General features: G+C 44.7%; 1 protein-coding gene across 2 annotated transcripts in view; it reads right to left on the bottom strand.

The window, feature by feature from the left end:
* Positions 1–18,869, bottom strand: part of LOC106568848 (ephrin type-B receptor 1) — a 296,528-nt gene that overhangs the window by 49,395 nt on the left and 228,264 nt on the right. For both annotated transcript variants that reach the window (XM_045694009.2, XM_045694010.2), the window contains exon 7: positions 5,915–6,077. In XM_045694009.2, coding sequence (XP_045549965.1) covers positions 5,915–6,077 — 163 coding nt within the window. The remainder of the gene's footprint in view (positions 1–5,914; positions 6,078–18,869) is intronic.

The following is an 18,869-nucleotide window of genomic DNA, read 5'->3' as shown; positions in this document are numbered from 1 at the left end:
AGAGAGCGGAGGAGCGGGGTGACGTGAGAGAACTTCTTGGGAAGGTTGAACACCAGACGGGCTGCGGCGTTCTGGATGAGTTGTAGGGGTTTAATGGCACAGGCAGGGAGCCCAGCCAACAGCGAGTTGCAGTAATCCAGACGGGAGATGACAAGTGCCTGGATTAGGACCTGCGCCGCTTCCTGTGTGAGGCAGGGTCGTACTCTGCGAATGTTGTAGAGCATGAACCTACAGGATCGGGTCACCGCCTTGATGTTAGTGGAGAACGACAGGGTGTTGTCCAGGATCACGCCAAGGTTCTTAGCACTCTGGGAGGAGGACACAAGGGAGTTGTCAACCATGATGGCGAGATCATGGAATGGGCAGTCCTTCCCCGGGAGGAAGAGCAGCTCCGTCTTGCCGAGGTTCAGCTTGAGGTGGTGATCCGTCATCCACACTGATATGTCTGACAGACATGCAGAGATGCGATTCGCCGCCTGGTTATCAGAAGGGGGAAAGGAGAAGATTAATTGTGTGTCGTCTGCATAGCAATGATAGGAGAGACCATGTGAGGATATGACAGAGCCAAGTGACTTGGTGTATAGCGAGAATAGGAGAGGGCCTAGAACAGAGCCCTGGGGGACACCAGTGGTGAGAGCGCATGGTGCGGAGACAGATTCTCGCCACGCCACCTGGTAGGAGCGACCTGTCAGGTAGGACGCAATCCAAGCGTGGGCCGCGCCGGAGATGCCCAACTCGGAGAGGGTGGAGAGGAGGATCTGATGGTTCACAGTATCAAAGGCAGCAGATAGGTCTAGAAGGATGAGAGCAGAGGAGAGAGAGTTAGCTTTAGCAGTGCGGAGAGCCTCCGTGACACAGAGAAGAGCAGTCTCAGTTGAATGCCCAGTCTTGAAACCTGACTGATTAGGATCAAGAAGGTCATTCTGAGAGAGATAGCAGGAGAGCTGGCCAAGGACGGCACGTTCAAGAGTTTTGGAGAGAAAAGAAAGAAGGGATACTGGTCTGTAGTTGTTGACATCGGAGGGATCGAGTGTAGGTTTTTTCAGAAGGGGTGCAACTCTCGCTCTCTTGAAGACGGAAGGGACGTAGCCAGCGGTCAAGGATGAGTTGATGAGCGAGGTGAGGTAGGGGAGAAGGTCTCCGGAAATGGTCTGGAGAAGAGAGGAGGGGATAGGGTCAAGTGGGCAGGTTGTTGGGCGGCCGGCCATCACAAGACGCGAGATTTCATCTGGAGAGAGAGAGGAGAAAGAGGTCAAAGCACAGGGTAGGGCAGTGTGAGCAGGACCAGCAGTGTCGTTTGACTTAGCAAACGAGGATCGGATATCGTCAACCTTCTTTTCAAAATGGTTGACGAAGTCATCCGCAGAGAGGGAGGGGGGGGGGGGAGGGGGAGGAGGATTCAGGAGGGAGGAGAAGGTAGCAAAGAGCTTCCTAGGGTTAGAGGCAGATGCTTGGAATTTAGAGTGGTAGAAAGTGGCTTTAGCAGCAGAGACAGAAGAGGAGAATGTAGAGAGGAGGGAGTGAAAGGATGCCAGGTCCGTAGGGAGGCGAGTTTTCCTCCATTTCCGCTCGGCTGCCCGGAGCCCTGTTCTGTGAGCTCGTAGTGAGTCGTCGAGCCACGGAGCAGGATGGGAGGACCGAGCCGGCCTGGAGGATAGGGGACAGAGAAAATCAAAGGATGCAGAAAGGGAGGAGAGGAGGGTTGAGGAGGCAGAATCAGGAGATAGGTTGGAGAAGGTTTGAGCAGAGGGAAGAGATGATAGGATGGAAGAGGAGAGAGTAGCGGGAGAGAGAGAGCGAAGGTTGGGACGGCGCAATACCATCCGAGTAGGGGCAGAGTGAGAAGTGTTGGATGAGAGCAAGAGGGAAAAGGATACAAGGTAGTGGTCGGAGATTTGGAGGGGAGTTGCAATGAGATTAGTGGAAGAACAGCATCTAGTAAAGATTAGGATTTTAGGATAAGATTTAGGCATTCATTTAGAATGGTTAAGATAAGAGTTAAGGTTTGGGAAAGGGTTAAAACAAAAAGAGTTCTGGGATTGAACATCCGACCCTCGGAGCCGGAGCTCGCGGCTTACGCCCATCCCCAACGCTCTAGCAAACCGCAAGCCTTCTTGATGGTAATAGCCTTCACCGTCGCTCCTAGTGGCTGTTTTTTAGTGGCTGGGGTCCTGGGTACCTGGACGAACGTTGAATTTAGCCTTGGATCTTGAGCGACATGGCTGGTACACTATATATACAAAAGTATGTGGACACCCCTTCAAATGAGTGGATTAGGCTATTTCAGCCAGACCTGTTGTTGACAGGTGTATAAAATGGAGCACAGAGCCATGTAATCTCCATAGACTAACATTGGCTGTAGAATGGCCTTGCTGAAGAGCTCAGAGACTTTCAACGTGGCACCGCCATAGGATGCCACCTTTCCAACAAATTCAGTTTGTCAAATTTCTGCCCCGCTTGAGCTTCCCCGGTCAACTGTAAGTGCTGTTATTGTGAAATGGAAACGTATAGGAGCAACAACAGCTCAGCCACGAAGTAGTGCGTAAAAATCTTCTGTCCTCGGTTGCAACACTCTCTACCGAGTTCCAAACTGCCTCTGGAAGCAACATCAGCACAATAACTGTTCATCGAGAGCTTCATGAAATGGGTTTCCATGGCCGAGCAGCCACACACAAGCCTAAGATCACCATTCTCTATGCCAAGCATTGGCTGGAGTGGTGTAAAGCTCGCTGCCATTCGACTCTGGAGCAGTGGAAATTCGTTCTCTGGAGTGATGAAACACGCTTTACTATCTTACAATCCGACTGACAAATCTAGATTTGGCGGATGCCAGGAGAACGCTACCTGCCCCAATGGAAAGTGTCAACTGTAAAGTTTGTCAGAGGAGGAATAATGGTCTGGGACTGTTTTCATGATTCTGGCTAGGCCCCTTAGTTCCAGTGAAGGGAAATCTTAACACTACAGCATACAATGACATTCTAGACGATTCTGTGCTTCCAACTTTGTGGCAACAGTTTGAGGAAGGACCTTTCCTGTTTTAGCATGACAATGCCCCTGTGCATAAAGCGAGATCTATACATAAATGGTTTGTGGAGATCGGTGTGGAAGAACTTGACTCTCCTGCACAGAGCCCTGACCTAAACCCCATCGAACACCTTTGGGATGAATTGGAACGCCGACTGCCCAACATCAGTGCCCAACCTCACTAATGCTCTTGTGGCTGAATGGAAGCAAGCCCCCGCAGCAATGTTCCAACATCTAGTGGAAAGCCTTCCCAGAAGAGTGGAGGTTGTTTTTTTTGTGTGTGTATAGAATCAAAGGGGGGACCAACTCCAGGTTAATGCCCATGATTTTGTAATGAGATGTTCGACGAGCAGGTGTCCACATACTTTTGGTCATGTAGTGTATTAGAGTTTGTGTCAAGACTACTAAATCTGCTCCCGCAGATTAGAACAACACCTGCACTTATCCACCTCTGGACTATCTGACAGGGAGGAAGGGCTATGGGGAGGGAGAGAGTGAGGAAAGGATGGAGGATTAGGGGGAGTTGTGGCATTTGTGAAGTCAAGCGGAGATTTGCCCTTCAATGTGAATCATAGATAGATAAGAAGGTATGTTTAGTGTTTTACCTCCCCAGTGGTTACGGTTAGGATTCTGAGAAGGTAAACTGACCCTAGACCTGTGCCTAAAAGCTCATCTTCTACCCGGAGCATGTACAGTCGTGGTCAAAAGTTTTGAGATGACACAAATATAAATTTTCACAAAGTTTGGTGCCTCAATTTGTATGATGGCAATTTGCATATACTCCAGAATGTTATGAAGAGTGAACATATGAATTACAATTAATTGCAAAGTCCCTCTTTGCCATGCAAATGAACTGAATCCCCCAAAAACATTTCCACTGCATTTCAGCCCTGCCACAAAAGGACCAGCTGACATCATGTCAGTGATTCTCTCGTTAACACAGGTGTGAGTGTTGACGAGGACAAGGCTGGAGATCACCCTGTCATGCTAATTGAGTTCAAATAACAGACTGGAAGCTTCAAAAGGAGGGTGGTGCTTGGAATCATTGTTCTTCCTCTGTCAACCATGGTTACCTGCAAGGAAACCCGTACCGTCATCATTGCTTTGCACAAAAAGGGCTTCACAGGCAAGGATATTGCTGCCAGTAAGATTGCACCTAAATCAACCATTTATCGGATCATCAAGAACTTCAAGGAGAGCGGTTCAGTTGTTGTGAAGAAGGCTTCAGGGCGCCCAAGGAAGTCCAGCAAGCGCCAGGACCGTCTCCTAAAGTTGATTCAGCTGTGGGATCGGGGCACCACCAGTACAGAGCTTGCTCAGGAATGGCAGCAGGCAGGTGTGAGTGCATCTGCATGCACAGTGAGGCGAAGACTTTTGGAGGATGGCCTGGTGTCAAGAAGGGCAGCAAAGAAGCCACTTCTCTCCAGGAAAAACATCAGGGACAGACTGATATTCTGCAAAAGGTATCGGGATTGGACTGCTGAGGACTGGGGTAAAGTCATTTTCTCTGATGAATCCCCTTTCCGATTGTTTGGGGCATCCGGAAAAAAGCTTGTCCGGAGAAGACAAGGTGAGCGCTGCCATCAGTCCTATGTCATGCCAACATTAAAGTATCCTGAGACCATTCATGTGTGGAGTTGCTTCTCAGCCAAGGGAGTGGGCTCACTCACAATTTTGCCTAAGAACACAGCCATGAATAAAGAATGGTACCAACACATCCTCCAAGAGCAACTTCTCCCGACCATCCAGGAACAGTTTGGCGACGAACAATGCCTTTACCAGCATGATACGAGCACCTTGCCATAAGGCAAAAGTAATAACTAAGTGGCTTGGGGAACAAAACATCGATATTTTGGGTCCATGGCCAGGAAACTCTCCAGACCTTAATCCCATTGAGAACAATCCTCAAGAGGTGAGTGGAAAAACAAAAACCCACAAATTCTGACAAACTCCAAGCATTGATTATGCAAGAATGGGCTGCCATCAGTCAAGATGTGGCCCAGAAGTTAATTGACAGCATGTCAGGGCGCATTGCAGCGGTCTTGAAAAAGAAGGGTCAACACTGCAAATATTGACTCTTTGCATCAACTTAATGTAATTGTCAATAAAAGCATTTGACACTTATGAAATACTTGTAATTATATTTCAGTATTCCATAGTAACATCTGACAAAAATATCTAAAGACACTGAGGCAGCAGACTTTGTGAAAATGAATATTTGTGTCATTCTCAAAACTTTAGGCCACGACTGTAGAGTGTTGTAAATCATCTGGCAGCATATTGCAGAAGAAAGACAGGAGATGTGCCGTACACCCACGCACAAACACCTGGACACATGCTCTCATACTGTCACCCCCCCCCCCCCCCCCCCCGTGCCAGTGTAGCAGGTGTTGCGCCCCCCTGAAAATCCAACCCCGGGTGGCAAATAATTAATCACATCAGCCACTAATCACAGCTAAGCATTCTGGGATAGCTCGTCAGCAACATACGGGCTCAATGAAGAACCAATTAGCTAAGCAGTTTGGATCAAGCAGTTACACACAGGAAAAGACAAATGCTCAAAACCACCATTCTTAACTCGAATATATTATTCTTAACAATCTCATACACGATCGTTAAGAAAGTGGATTTAGAAATACAGTGTTCATCAAACATCCATAAACATGTTGTCACACAGCGATTAACAATCATAGGATCCGATATCAAATTCCCAATCCTTCTTCCTCTCTGCTCTATATCCACTCCTATTCTATGTGTCTCTCTCTTACAGTTTCTCTCTCTCTCTCAAACACACAGACACGCACACAAACACGCACACAAACCAACACACACAGCTACCCACCACCATCCACCATCTTCCCTCGCCTCCCCTCCTCCCCTTGGTCCTTACCATCTGTGAGGGTTTGGAAGCACATCTTGCCGCTGTATTTGCCAAAGCCAGCCACGGTCCTGGCCCGCACCTGCACGACATAGACCATGCCCGCCCGGAGGCCCTCCACCCTGGCTGTGTTGGTCTCGCTGCGCACCATGGTGGAGTTGATCTCTGAATGGTCCTGGAGGAACAGCGGAGAAGGGGATACCAGGTTAATGGTCCAGAGAGATAGAGCAGGTCATGTGTATAATCCAGGACTGGACACACTGGGGGAGAGACAGATAGGAAGAGACCACGGGCCGTATGTCTCATGCAATGGCTTCATTAACCAGGGAATCTGGACCGTATGTACCGTATCAACCTTCAGAGTAGGAGTGCTGATTTAGGATCAGTGTTGCTTTTTAGGTCAAAATGAATAAGATCACATGGACAGGAATGTCCTGATCCTAGATCAACACTCCTAATCATCAAGGAGGCAGGTATCATAACACGTCCAAAACAATTTGGTAACAGTGGATTTTTTTAAATGTATTTTTTATTTAGCGCACAACCTGGACAGAAAGGAAAGAGAATTGAAATTCAGAGAAACCATTACTTTGACATGGTTAGTCAGAGTAACAAAAAGCAGAAAGGTTGACTGATGGGGAAGACAGTATGTGCCTTCACTCTCCTTGTCCATAGAAACCTAAAGTTCAGATGAGTCATATGCCATTTTGATGCTGTAACAAGTCTATTCTAGTGTTCTCTAGCTGTTGTGGTTCTCTTTCTGTGAGAGACTGGTTAGTTTGTTATTACGCCGCCCTTGACAGGCTTACATAACTGTTACCACCACAGATGGAAACTTTAGTGCCGAGGTTGAATGACAGTATGCATTGTTAGAGGGAGTGCTTTAGTGCTCACGCACATGCTCACACGCGCGCACACACACACACACACACACACACATACTGCCCATTAGGCCCATTAGTCTGAGTCACATTGTAAAATTGTTCCTGCTGTATTTACTGCTGGCCTCAGAAGTGTTTAGAAGAGAGAGAGAGAGAGAGAGAGAGAGAGAGAGAGAGAGAGAGAGAGAGAGAGAGAGAGAGAGAGAGAGAGAGAGAGAGAGAGAGAGAGAGAGAGAGAGAGAGAGAGAGAGAGAGAGAGAGAGAGAGAGAGAGAGAGAGAGAGAGAGAGAGAGAGAAAGAGAGAGTTTAATTAGTAAAGGAAGTTGTGAACATTGGCTCTCTCGTTCTGTGGTGTCTGAAGTGGCACGCTGCTAATTATGTCAGAGGACTAATTCCGCCCACGGAAAGTGTTTGTTTTCACTTAATGGAACAAAGCAACGCTTACAAGTTCCTGTTTGTAGAGAATTGTTTCATGTGACATTTTCTTGTTCTGTTTTGTTTGCGTAAGAGTGGGAGTTCAAAGGATAAAAAAATAAATGTTATGGTCAAAGTTTGGATTAAATGGATCAACAAAAGTGTATAAATCAATACAATAACACTTTTTAGATCCGGAAGGCTGTATTTTACCTTACACAATGGTAAATCTAAGCGCTGACGGAAGTGCTATAGGTCCAGGGGTGTGTCAGAAATATTTTAGCTATTTTCACAGCCTTTATTTTGAGCGCAATAGCTGGCGGTAGTGCGAAAGGGCTGGGTTTTGATGAATAAACAAGTTTTAGGTGTGACGAGGTCTTGGCCACTCACTGGTTCTGTAGTTTATTGATGGTTTTTGCGTTGTCCAATCCACCTGGGGGCGAGGAATATTCTCGTCCTAGTCCATTGTGGATTGATACTACAGTTTGTTAAATAGCATAGGCTATAGTAACGAGTGATGGCAACAGAAAAATTTAAAAATCCAGTGTTTGCTCAATATGTTTGGAGTGTTGACAGTCAACATTGTAATTGGCTTCAACTAGTATAGGTCTTTACGGAATCGCACTTCTCCTCAAATATAAAATACTAGGCTCCCGTTAGTTCTACTGTACGTATGAGGCACAATCTCAGTTAGTAAGAGACAGCCTAGGCCTACCGTTGAAATGGCATTATAGGAGTGAAAAATATGAATAGCCTATGTTTCGAAGAGCGGGTCTTTGGTAACCGGACAAGAAGCGCTCTTTGGAAATGGGCATGGATACAAGTCGATTGGAGTATGCACTGCAGGTTGGCGTATGTGAATTGTGAATAATGCAAAGCATGTCGGCAAAAGCCTCACGAGTACACCATTTAGAAACCTTGTATGGAGGCTACTATGGAGGCCAAAAATTGGCCACGATGAGAAAGACACCAGACGCATTGCTGTTGAACCAGCTTTCGATGTAGTAGGGTAAGGGTAGCCTCCTATAAAGGCTTCTTTTTTAATCAAACAAAACGGAAAACAAGCAATTGTTACAGGAAAATAACTTAAACGTTTTACTGCTGCCAAACTTGATAATTTAATAAATGTTTGGTGATTAACATTCATTTCACAGTGGTCTCACAAGCCAAACCCTTTATCGATAGTCTTGACTACTTGGCGAATGCATTGGGCATGACAAAACTGTCCTTCATTGAAAGGAGGGGAGGCTACGCTTGGTTTTTAATGAAACGAAAGAAGATTTTTTTTATGTTTCTAAATACAAGGTTTATGGGCACTAAAAGCACATCTCTCTTGTTCATTGTGCATATGGGCACTGTGCATCACTGCTGGATAGACTGCACTTCCGTTGTCAAAATCCATGCTATAACCTACGCTAAGCTAAGACCAGCTTTCGGTTGGTCTTAAGTACCCCCACCAGCGCATACTGAAGGTTTTTAAGGACACACCTCAGATATTGTCACCCGTCCCACCTCAGCGCAAGTGAGCTCACACATCAACAACAACAAGATACACAACTAATTCTAGCCAGAGCAAGTAGAGCTAAAATTTAATGAAGGAACATTAGATAAACATTTTCAGCTAGTTGGCCGTCAAAATTGCACTGATAAATAATCGGGAATTGTAGCCTACTCGTCTTTCTTCAGCTTGGGTGCTTGGTTGTTGTCACGGCTGTCGTATGATGAAGACCAAGGCGCAGCGTGTATATCGTTCCACATTTTATTATAACTGTGAAAATATGCAAGACATACAATATAAACTAATAAACAAAACAACAAACTGTGACGAAGAGGTGCAACATTCACTTACTCAAAATAATCTCCCACAAAACCTAGTGGGAAAAACAATAACTTAAATATGATCCCCAATTAGAGACAACGATGACCAGCTGCCTCTAATTGGAGATCATCCCCCCCAAAAAACATAGAAATACAGAAACTAGACAAAACCCCCAACATAGAAAAAAGAAACTAGAATCAACATAGACATAAATAAACTAGACAAAACCCCCTGTCACACCCTGACCTACTCTACCATAGAAAATAAAAGCTTTCTATGGTCAGGACGTGACAGTACCCCCCCCAAAGGTGCGGATTCGAACGCACAAACTTAAACAACAAAAAAAAAAAACAGGGAGAGTTAGAGTGGGTGTCTAATGTCGGTGCAGGTCGAAGAAACTTCACATCCCGCGGATCCTCCTGCATCGGAGGCGGTTCTGGTGCGGGATGAAGAACCCTCACATCCTGCTTATCTGCCAGCATAGGAGGCGGCTCCGGTTCGGGGCGTAGCCCCCGCTCCGCCAGCTGATCCCTCCGCTTTCGTGTCACCGGACCGTGGATCATCGCCAGAGGCTCTGGACTGCAGACCGCTGCCGGAGACTCTGGACTGCGGACCGCCGCTGGAGACTCCGGACTGCGGGACGCCGCTGGAGACTCCGGACTGCGGGACGTTGCTGGAGGCTCCGGACTGGGGGCCGTCTCAGGAGGCTCCGGACTGTGGGCCGTATCAGGAGGCTCCGGGCTGTGGGCCGTCTCAGGAGGTTCCGGACTGTGGGCCGTCTCAGGAGGCTCCGGACTGTGGGCCGTCTCACGAGGTTCTGGACTGTGGGCCGTCTAAGGAGGTTCCGGACTGTGGGCCGTCTCAGGAGGTTCCGGACTGTGGGCCATCTCAGGAGGTTCCGGACTGTGGGCCGTCTCAGGAGGTAGCTCTGGACTGGGAACTGTCGCCGGAAGCTCTAGACTGGGAATGCGCACTGGAGGCCTGATGCGTGGGGCTGGCACAGGTGGCGCCAGACTGGTAACACGCACCTCAGGGCGAGTGCGGGGAGCAGGAACAGGACACCCCGGACTGGGCAGGCGCACTGGAGGCCTGATGCGTGGGGCTGGCACAGGTGGCGCCAAACTGGTAACACGCACCTCAGCATGCCCGCTCTGCAGCGCTCTCAATGCCAACACCTCTCATAGACATAGACATAAATAAACTAGACAAAATCCCCTGTCACGCCCTGACCAGTCTACCATAGAAAATAAAAGCTTTCTATGGTCAGGACGTGACAGTTGTCCCAACCAAGCACCCAAGCTAACTGGCTTAAGTTGGCTAGCTTGCTAACTAGCTACTTCCAGGCACAAATAAGAGAACACCTCACTCTGACCATTTTACTCGCCCTAGCAGAGCTGGTTAGGCTGTTTACATGTTATCTAGAGTGTTCATGTTTACTGACACCGGTCAAATTCAGAAGGTGTTGCAAAATTCATCAGTTGTTCTGCACTCTGGCACACTCAGATGAGGTTGCTCTGAAATCAGAGTAGATCGGCAGAGTGAATTTGAGAACGCAAGAGATATGCTAACTGTATAACAGTCGTTCAAGTTCTTGCTAGTTAATCAAATTACACCTGCATCTTTAGCTGTGTATAGCCACCGAAAAACGATATGAGGGGAAATAGTCACTTATCCACTCCGTTTTGGTCCAGAATATTGAGTCATTGAAACTGAAACAGTGCATCTCGAATGGAGGCAGCAAACAATGTACCAGGACAGCTGTGATTTACAACCTGATAACAATATGTTTTGGACTCCCAAGAAATTTATTGGTGAATTATATTAAACATGCATTGAACTGCATCCATCTATTCTGCCCGACAATGCCTTAGTGTACATCATGGAACGTTGAGTCAAATAGAACCTATTTTTAAAACCTCTTATGAAGTAGATTTTGTAGCATAAACTGGGAATTTGATATTTTTTATATTATGATTGTCTGTTTGTTTCATAACTACAAAGTAGTTAAAACACTGTCAGTTCCACTTTAAACTGCAGGTCACTGGTTACTTTGTCTGCTAAACACGACATGTTTTTTTGCAATGGGAAGTAATAGTTGTACATTTCGATTGGGAAATGCTTAATTGTTTTGTTTTTGTATTCTTGTGATTGGGACATACTGGCTTATTATGTTCGAGTTTATGGACTCCTTTAGCATCATGCTGTGTGTGACTGCTGTCTTTCCATTGGCCCTATGCAGGGGTGTAGTGGTGCCTGGAGAAGTGGGTATAGTCTAATTTTGTCAAAAAGTTACACAATGGCCCGCCCAGTGAAGGAGAGGCAACCTTTGTGAAAAATCCTATGTTTTCCTGTAGTTTTTTCAGATTTTCACATTCAAAATCATCAACTTTTTTTATAGAAAAAATACAAAAATGTCCACAATAATGCTTAATCCACATCAATCTGATCGGGGGGCCTGTCTGGGCCTGGCTCCCCAGTGGGTGGGCCTGTGTGCACCCAGGTCCATCCATGTCTATGCCCCTGATGCAAACAGGGCATGATAACAATTGCGCATCACAAATAGCCTAATAACCAACGGACTGAACTTTTTCAATACCTGGTTTGTATACCCATTGTTGACTTAGTTAGCATTTACTGGTAGATATCATAAGTTGAAACGTCTTTCCTACCCTACCGGCTACCGATGTCATTCTTCTGTGAGCTGCTCCATGCCAAAACCAGCTGAGAGCTGCACACTCTTGTTGCCTGCTGATGATATTCAGCTGAAAACAGGCTGTGTGCGGTGCGCAGGTGAATATATTTCACATGCTTTGTGATTGTGTAGGCTACTTTGTGGATTATCTCTCTATTGTACTACATAATAAGTCCTATACCTCCACTACACTACTTTGACACGCATCAGTAGGGATTAAGAAGTGAGTATACGCAATGCCCACTGAAGAAAAAGTGGGTACACGGTTTATACCTGCATATAGCCTCCACTACACCACTGGCCCTTTGTGTTTTACAATAAGTGGACTCTCTCTCCTACATGAGGGCGCTGGTATTACGGCTGCTGTCCTTTCACATTTATGAACCTGTCACACACTCAAGGCCTAGGTCCAAAATGTTCGCCACTGCAACAAACATGTCTATAATAGATATAAAGGCTGTTAAGATATTCATGTTTCAAGAAAGGTGTGTATATATTTGGCCTGGCGAAGCGCTTTTATGTTCTGACTGAGTGGAAGCTGATAATGATGAGGAAATTAGGATTCCTCATTGTCCGAGACCGAGTCAAGACCGAGTACAAATGTATCCAACACCAAGAACAAGACACTCAATATGAGACTGGTCTCGAGTACTACAACACTGCTCATCACCGAGCAAAATCTATAAACATATAAAGTACGAGTCAAAAGTTTGGACACACCTACTCATGCAAAGGTTTTTCTTTATTTTGACTATTTTCTACATTGTAGAATTATAGTGAAGACATCAAAACTATCAAATAACACATATGGAATCCTGTAGTAACCAAAAAAGTGTTAAACAAATTCTTCAAAGTAGCCACCCTTTGCCTTGATGACAGCTTTGCACACTCTTGGCATTATCTCAAATCAAATCCAAGTTTATTTGTCACGTGCGCCGAATACAACAGGTGTAGACCTTACAGTGAAATGCTTACTTACAGGCTCTATCCAATAGTGCATAAAAGGTATTAGGTGAACAATAGGTAGGTAAAGAAATAAAACAACAGTAAAAAGACAGGCTATATACAGTAGCGAGGCTATAACAGTAGCGAGGCTACATACAGACACCGGTTAGTCAGGCTGATTGAGGTAGTATGTACATGTAGATATGGTTAAAGTGACTATGCATATATGATGAACAGAGAGTAGCAGTAGCGTAAAAGAGGGGTTGGCGGGTGGTGGGTGGGACACGGTTAGCCAATGTGCGGGAGCACTGGTTGGTCGGCCCAATTGAGGTAGTATCTACATGAATGTATAGTTAAAGTGACTATGCATATATGATAAACAGAGAGTAGCAGCAGCGTAAAAAGAGGGGGAGGGGCACACAATGCAAATAGTCCGGGTAGCCATTTGATTACCTGTAGTCACCTGGAATGGTAGTCACCTGGAATGCATTTCAATTAACAGGTGTGCCTTGTTAAAAGTTCATTTTTGGAATTTCTTTCCTTCTTAATGCGTTTGAGTCAATCACTTGTGTTGTGACAAGGTAGGGGTGGTACACAGAAGATAGCCCTATTTGGTAAAAGACCAAGTCCATATTATGGCAAGAAGAGCTCAAATAAGCAAAGAGAAATGACAGTCCATCATTACTTTAAGACATGAAGGTCAGTCAATCTGAAAAATGTCAGGAACTTTTAAAGTTTCTTCAAGTGCAAAAACCATCAAGCGCTATGATGAAACTGGCTCTCAATGAGGACCACCACAGGAAAGGAAGAACCAGAGTTACCTCTGCTGCAGAGGATCATTTCATTAGAGTTACCAGCCTCAGAAATTGCAGGCCAAATAAATGCTTCACAAAGTTCAAGTAACAGACATAGCTCAATATCAACTGTTCAGAGGAGACTGCGTGAATCAGACCTTCATGGTCGAAGTGCAGCAAAGACACCACTACTAAAGGACACCAATAACAAGAAGAGACTTGCTTGGGCCAAGAAACACAATCAATGGAAATTAGACTGGTGGAAATCTGTCCTTTGGTCTGATGAGTCCCAATTTAAGATTTTTGATTCCAACCACCGTGTCTTTGTGAGACAAAGAGGAGGTGAACGGATGATTTCCGCATGTGTGGTTCCCACCGTGAAGCATGGAGGAGGAGGTGTGATGGTGTTGGGGTGCTTTGTTGGTGACACTGTCTGTGATTTATTTAAAATTCAAAGCAACTTAACCAGCATGGCTACCACAGCAGCGATACACCATCCCATCTGGTTTGCGCTTAGTGGGACTATCATTTGTTTTTCAACAGGACAATGACCCAACACACCTCCAGGCTGTGTAAGGGCTGTTTGACCAAGAAAGAGAGTGATGGAGTGCTGCATCAGATGACCTGGCCTCCACAACCACCCGACCTCAACCCAATTGAGATGGTTTGGGATGAGATGGACCCTAGAGGGAAGGAAAAACAGCCAACAAGTGCTCAACATAGGTGGGAACTCCTTCAAGACTGTTGGAAAAGCATTCCAGGCGAAGCTGGTTTAGAGAATGCCAAGAGTGTGCAAAGCTGTCGTCAAGGCAAAGGGTATATTTTGATTTGTTTAACACTTTTTTGGTTACTACATGATTTTTGATGTGTTATTTGATGTCTTCACTAATATTCTACAATGTAGAAAATAGTAAAAATAAAGAAAAATCCTTGAATGAGTGTGTCCAAACCTTTGACTGGTACTGTTCATATCAACTTTTAATGAGATATAGGAAAGTGGATGATAAAAAAGAAGAAGAGAGCAAAGAGAACCACGGAGAAGAGAAGAGAACAGAATAGAGGCAGAGGCCCGTATGCGCTCCACACTGACATCGTTACCCAATCGGATCAGTGTAATTAGATCACGGAGGAAGCTCCATCATTGGCCAGATGAGGTAAACACTGCTATGAAATTTGGCCGATACATAATGATCTCTCCAATCACATTAGGCTTTATTGGACACACACTCCTGTGATGAAGACGAATGTTAGCTTGTGCCCTAATAGGAAAATGCTACTCCTAAATGTAATCACATAAGAGTAAAGAGACAAAAACAGGATATTACCAATAACAATGAGTTATATCATTGGATAATTAGATTTGTGGTATTTATATGTTTATTGGTAATGTACCATGAAAATGAATAGTCACATACATTCCTAGAATTAGCCACAGAGTGTCTTCATTACCTATTCTATAGTCACACTGTGTAAAAGTGATATTGCACTTCAATTATGGTGTGATCTAATTTGATAAATGTCCAAAAATAGACAGCTCATGTAAAGGGAAGCCAGGCAACCACATTAGAGTATTGGGACATCACTCTCATATTCATAAGCAAGGCCATGGTTGGTTGAGCATTGACCACCTGCGGATAGAATTGGCCCACTCCTGCTGTCAGTCAAACAGAGTCTCCTAGGATCACACCCCCCACCCACTGCTTGATTTTGGGAGACAGGTGGGCGAGCAGATTTGAATCATTATCACCTATATTCGCCAAGTACATTTACACATACCCAGAATTTGCCTTAGGTGTAAGGTGCTGCCAGCAATAGACAATATACAAACAGAATACAGACAAGTCCTCATACAGAATACACAATATCAGAACAGTAACCATAGTGGGAATATACAATTTACAGAGGGGATATATATACAGTGCCTTCAGATAGTATTCACACCCCTTGACTTTTTCCACATTTTGTTGTGCTACAAAGTGGGATTAAAATGGATTTTATTGTCATTTCTGTTGACGATCTACACAACATATTCTGTAATGTCAAAGTGTAATAAATGTATAAAATGTTTGTATTGATTCATGGAAAATAAAGCACAAATATATCTTGATTAGATAAGTATTCAACCCCCTGAAGCTATACATGCTAGAATCACCTTCGCCAGCGATTACAGCTGTGAGTCTTCCTGGGTAAGTCACTAAGAGCTTTGCACACCTGGATTGTACAATTTGAACATTATTCTTAAAACAATTCTTCAAGCTCTGTCAAGTTGATTGTTGATTAATGCTTGACAGACATTTTCAAGTCTTGCCATAGATTTTCGAGCCGATTTCAGTCAAAACTGTAACTAGGCCACTCAGGAAATTTCAATGTTGTCTTCGTAAGCAACTCTAATGTATATTTGGCCTTGTGTTTTAGGTCATTGTCCTGCTGAAAGGTGAATTTGTCTCCCAGTGTCTGTAGGAAAGCAGACTGACCCAAGTTTTCCTATAGGATTTTCAATGTGCTTAGCTCTAATCCGTTTATTTTTATACAAAAAATCTCCCTATTCCGTGCCGATGACAAGCATAAACATAACATGATGCAGCCTCCACCATGCTTGAATATATGAAGAGTGGTACTCAGTGACCTGTTGTGTTGGATTTTTTGCCGCAAAACATCACGCTTTGTATTCAGGACAAAAAGCTCTCTGCCACATTTTTTGCAGTTTTACTTTAGTGCCTTATTGCAAACATGATGTATGTTTTGGAATATTTGTATTCTGTAAAGGCTTCTTTCTTTTCACTCTGTCATTTAGGTTAGTATTGTGAAATAACTACAATAACTATCTCCTATCACAGCCATTAAACTCTGTTACTACTTTAAAGTCCCCATTGGCCTCATGGTGAAATCCCTGAGTGGTTTCCTTCCTTTATGGCAACGGAGTTAGGAAGGGGCCTGTATCTTTGTAGTGACTGGGTGTATTGATACACCATCCTGTGTAATGAATAACTGCACCGTGCTCAAAGGGATATTCAATGTCTGCTTGTTTTTTTTTCACACATCTACCAATAGGTGCCCTTCTTTGCGAGGCATTGGAAAACTTCCCTGTTCTCTGTGGTTGAATCTGTGCTTGAAATACAGATCATTGTATGTGTGGGGTGCAGAGATGGGGTATTCATTTAAAAATCATGTTAAACACTATTTTTGCGCACAGAGTGAGTCCATGCAACTTATTTTGTGACTTGTTAAGCACATTTTTACAAATTTAGGCTTGCAATAACATTTCTAAAAACATATTTCCACTTTGACATTATGGGGTATTCTGTGTATATCAGTAACACAAAATCTCAATGTAATCCATTTTAAATTAAGGCTGTAACACAACAAAAATGTGGAAAAAGTTAAGGGGTGTGAATACTTTCTGAATGCACAAGCAGAGGGAGGGATGTTGCCGTGGCGAATATATACAGTGTTTTGCGGAGGAGTACATCGTGCAGATTAGTATTGAGGTCATTGATGACAAGATGCAGTAATCGGCCCAATGCAAAGTCACTTAATCCCTATGAGCCCGATGGCCGGTTGATGAGGGCCACGGCATGGGGGAAGAAACTGTTCAGGTGGCGGGCGGTTTTGGTCATGATTGACCTAAACCGTCTGCCAGAGCGGAGTCTTTAAAAGATGGGGTGTCCAGGGTAGGCAGGGTCAGCAATGATCTGACCTGCAAGCTTCCTTGTCCTGGAGGCGTGCAGGTCCTTGATGGAGGGCAGGCGACAGCCGATGACCTTCTCCTCCAACTGGATGGCCGATGGGGAACCATCCCTGGAGAGACCGCCAATAGGCAGTGGCCCTTTCATGCTGTCAGTCAAATGGGGATTATATATGACACACACACACACACACATCTACATCTGCCATACTTAAAGTGAAGTATCAGGTGGCGGGACAGCAGCTTGACAACGGCCAATGAAAGGCTTTGCCAGGAGAGACTGACCACCGTGAATGGCCCTCACATGCTGTCAGTCAAATGCGGATTAGAGGAGACACCCTAACATGCTATATAAAGACAGAGCAGCAGGTGGGAGGGCAGATGGGAGGGCAGCCAATGGTGAGGCTGGCCAGCAGTGACAGACAGGGAACACTGCATGTCGTCTGGTCTCTGTAGTGTCCTCTTGGCTGAAGGCTGCAGTTCCCTAGGCAGTTTCCCCCCAACTAACACTAATAAGAAGGCGGGCCTCCTCTCCTCAAGCCTTGAACAATTTGGCTTTAATTTGTTTCAATACACCACTTTGATGTCTGCTGTCATGGTTGATGATTTCAGCCTTTGTGCACTGCCTTGGAATGAAACAATACAAGGGGAATCTATGCCCTATAGACTGTCAGAGCAATAGAACTGCAGTGGACTGCACCAGTACGTTTACACACACTCCAATGGACAGAACAACCCCAACCCCCGAAGTGAATCTCTACTACTGCTGCCTACTACCAGATAAGCTGAGCCAGCTTCTGGTGCCTGTTTAAATTATGGACCGTGGCATACGTGTGTGTGTCCATGTGTGTGTGTGTAGCTCCCCACACTCCCACCCTGGTGGCATGTGCCAACCTCCTAACAAAGGACAGTATGGTCACCTGGCAGAGAGACAGACCTGGTGAGGGACCATGTGTCCACTTCACATATCACACACACACACGCACACACAGACACACACGAGCCGCCCCCACATACTAACTACATGGTTAACGATACATAGAAGGTATAATATTGGTAATGGTAAGGGGACATCATTTCCTTTACAACAAAAACGTATATTTCTGGAGATACTATATATATATAGTATATAGTATATATATATACTCTTTGTAATGCTACTAACGTGAACGAAAAGTGTAAGGAAACAATACCATCAATAAGCAATTTCATTCCTTGAGGCACCATCCCTTACATTACTAGACCATAAGCAAGTAATTACCATATTCATTATGAATTCAAATAACCCTCTAGAAGCTTATATTAAAGGGCATTTTAAATCATATTAAGTATCTGCATTATTACAAATAGTAAATACAATTTTAAAACAGCCTAACTGCTAGTCCTTTAAAAAAGGATTCCCTTAAGCATAGCAAAATTGTCCTATACACATTATTATACTTTTCTTGACCTACTGTTAAAAAGTATTACTATGCATGCTGTCTCCTTTCAACCATTCTACTGCCTTCATCTAAGATAAGCCACTTACACTGCATATTAACTGTGGGAGAGTGGCTGTACAGCTGCTTTCACACGCCCACTATAAAGACACAAGCAAATGCCACTCTTGAAAGGGAAAACATGCCGGGATCACAGTATTGCTAGCTAACCATTAACAGCATGTTACACTTATATCACTTAGTGTAGCCTGCATGCAAGCACACACACTTACAAATGCATGGCAAACATGTGCACAAA

Source organism: Salmo salar, chromosome 14 (assembly GCF_965601325.2).
Source record: "Salmo salar chromosome 14, fSalSal1, whole genome shotgun sequence".
Lineage (NCBI taxonomy): Eukaryota > Metazoa > Chordata > Actinopteri > Salmoniformes > Salmonidae > Salmo > Salmo salar.
Note: the sequence above shows the minus strand (reverse complement) of the source record. Positions and strands in the feature narration are given on the sequence as shown.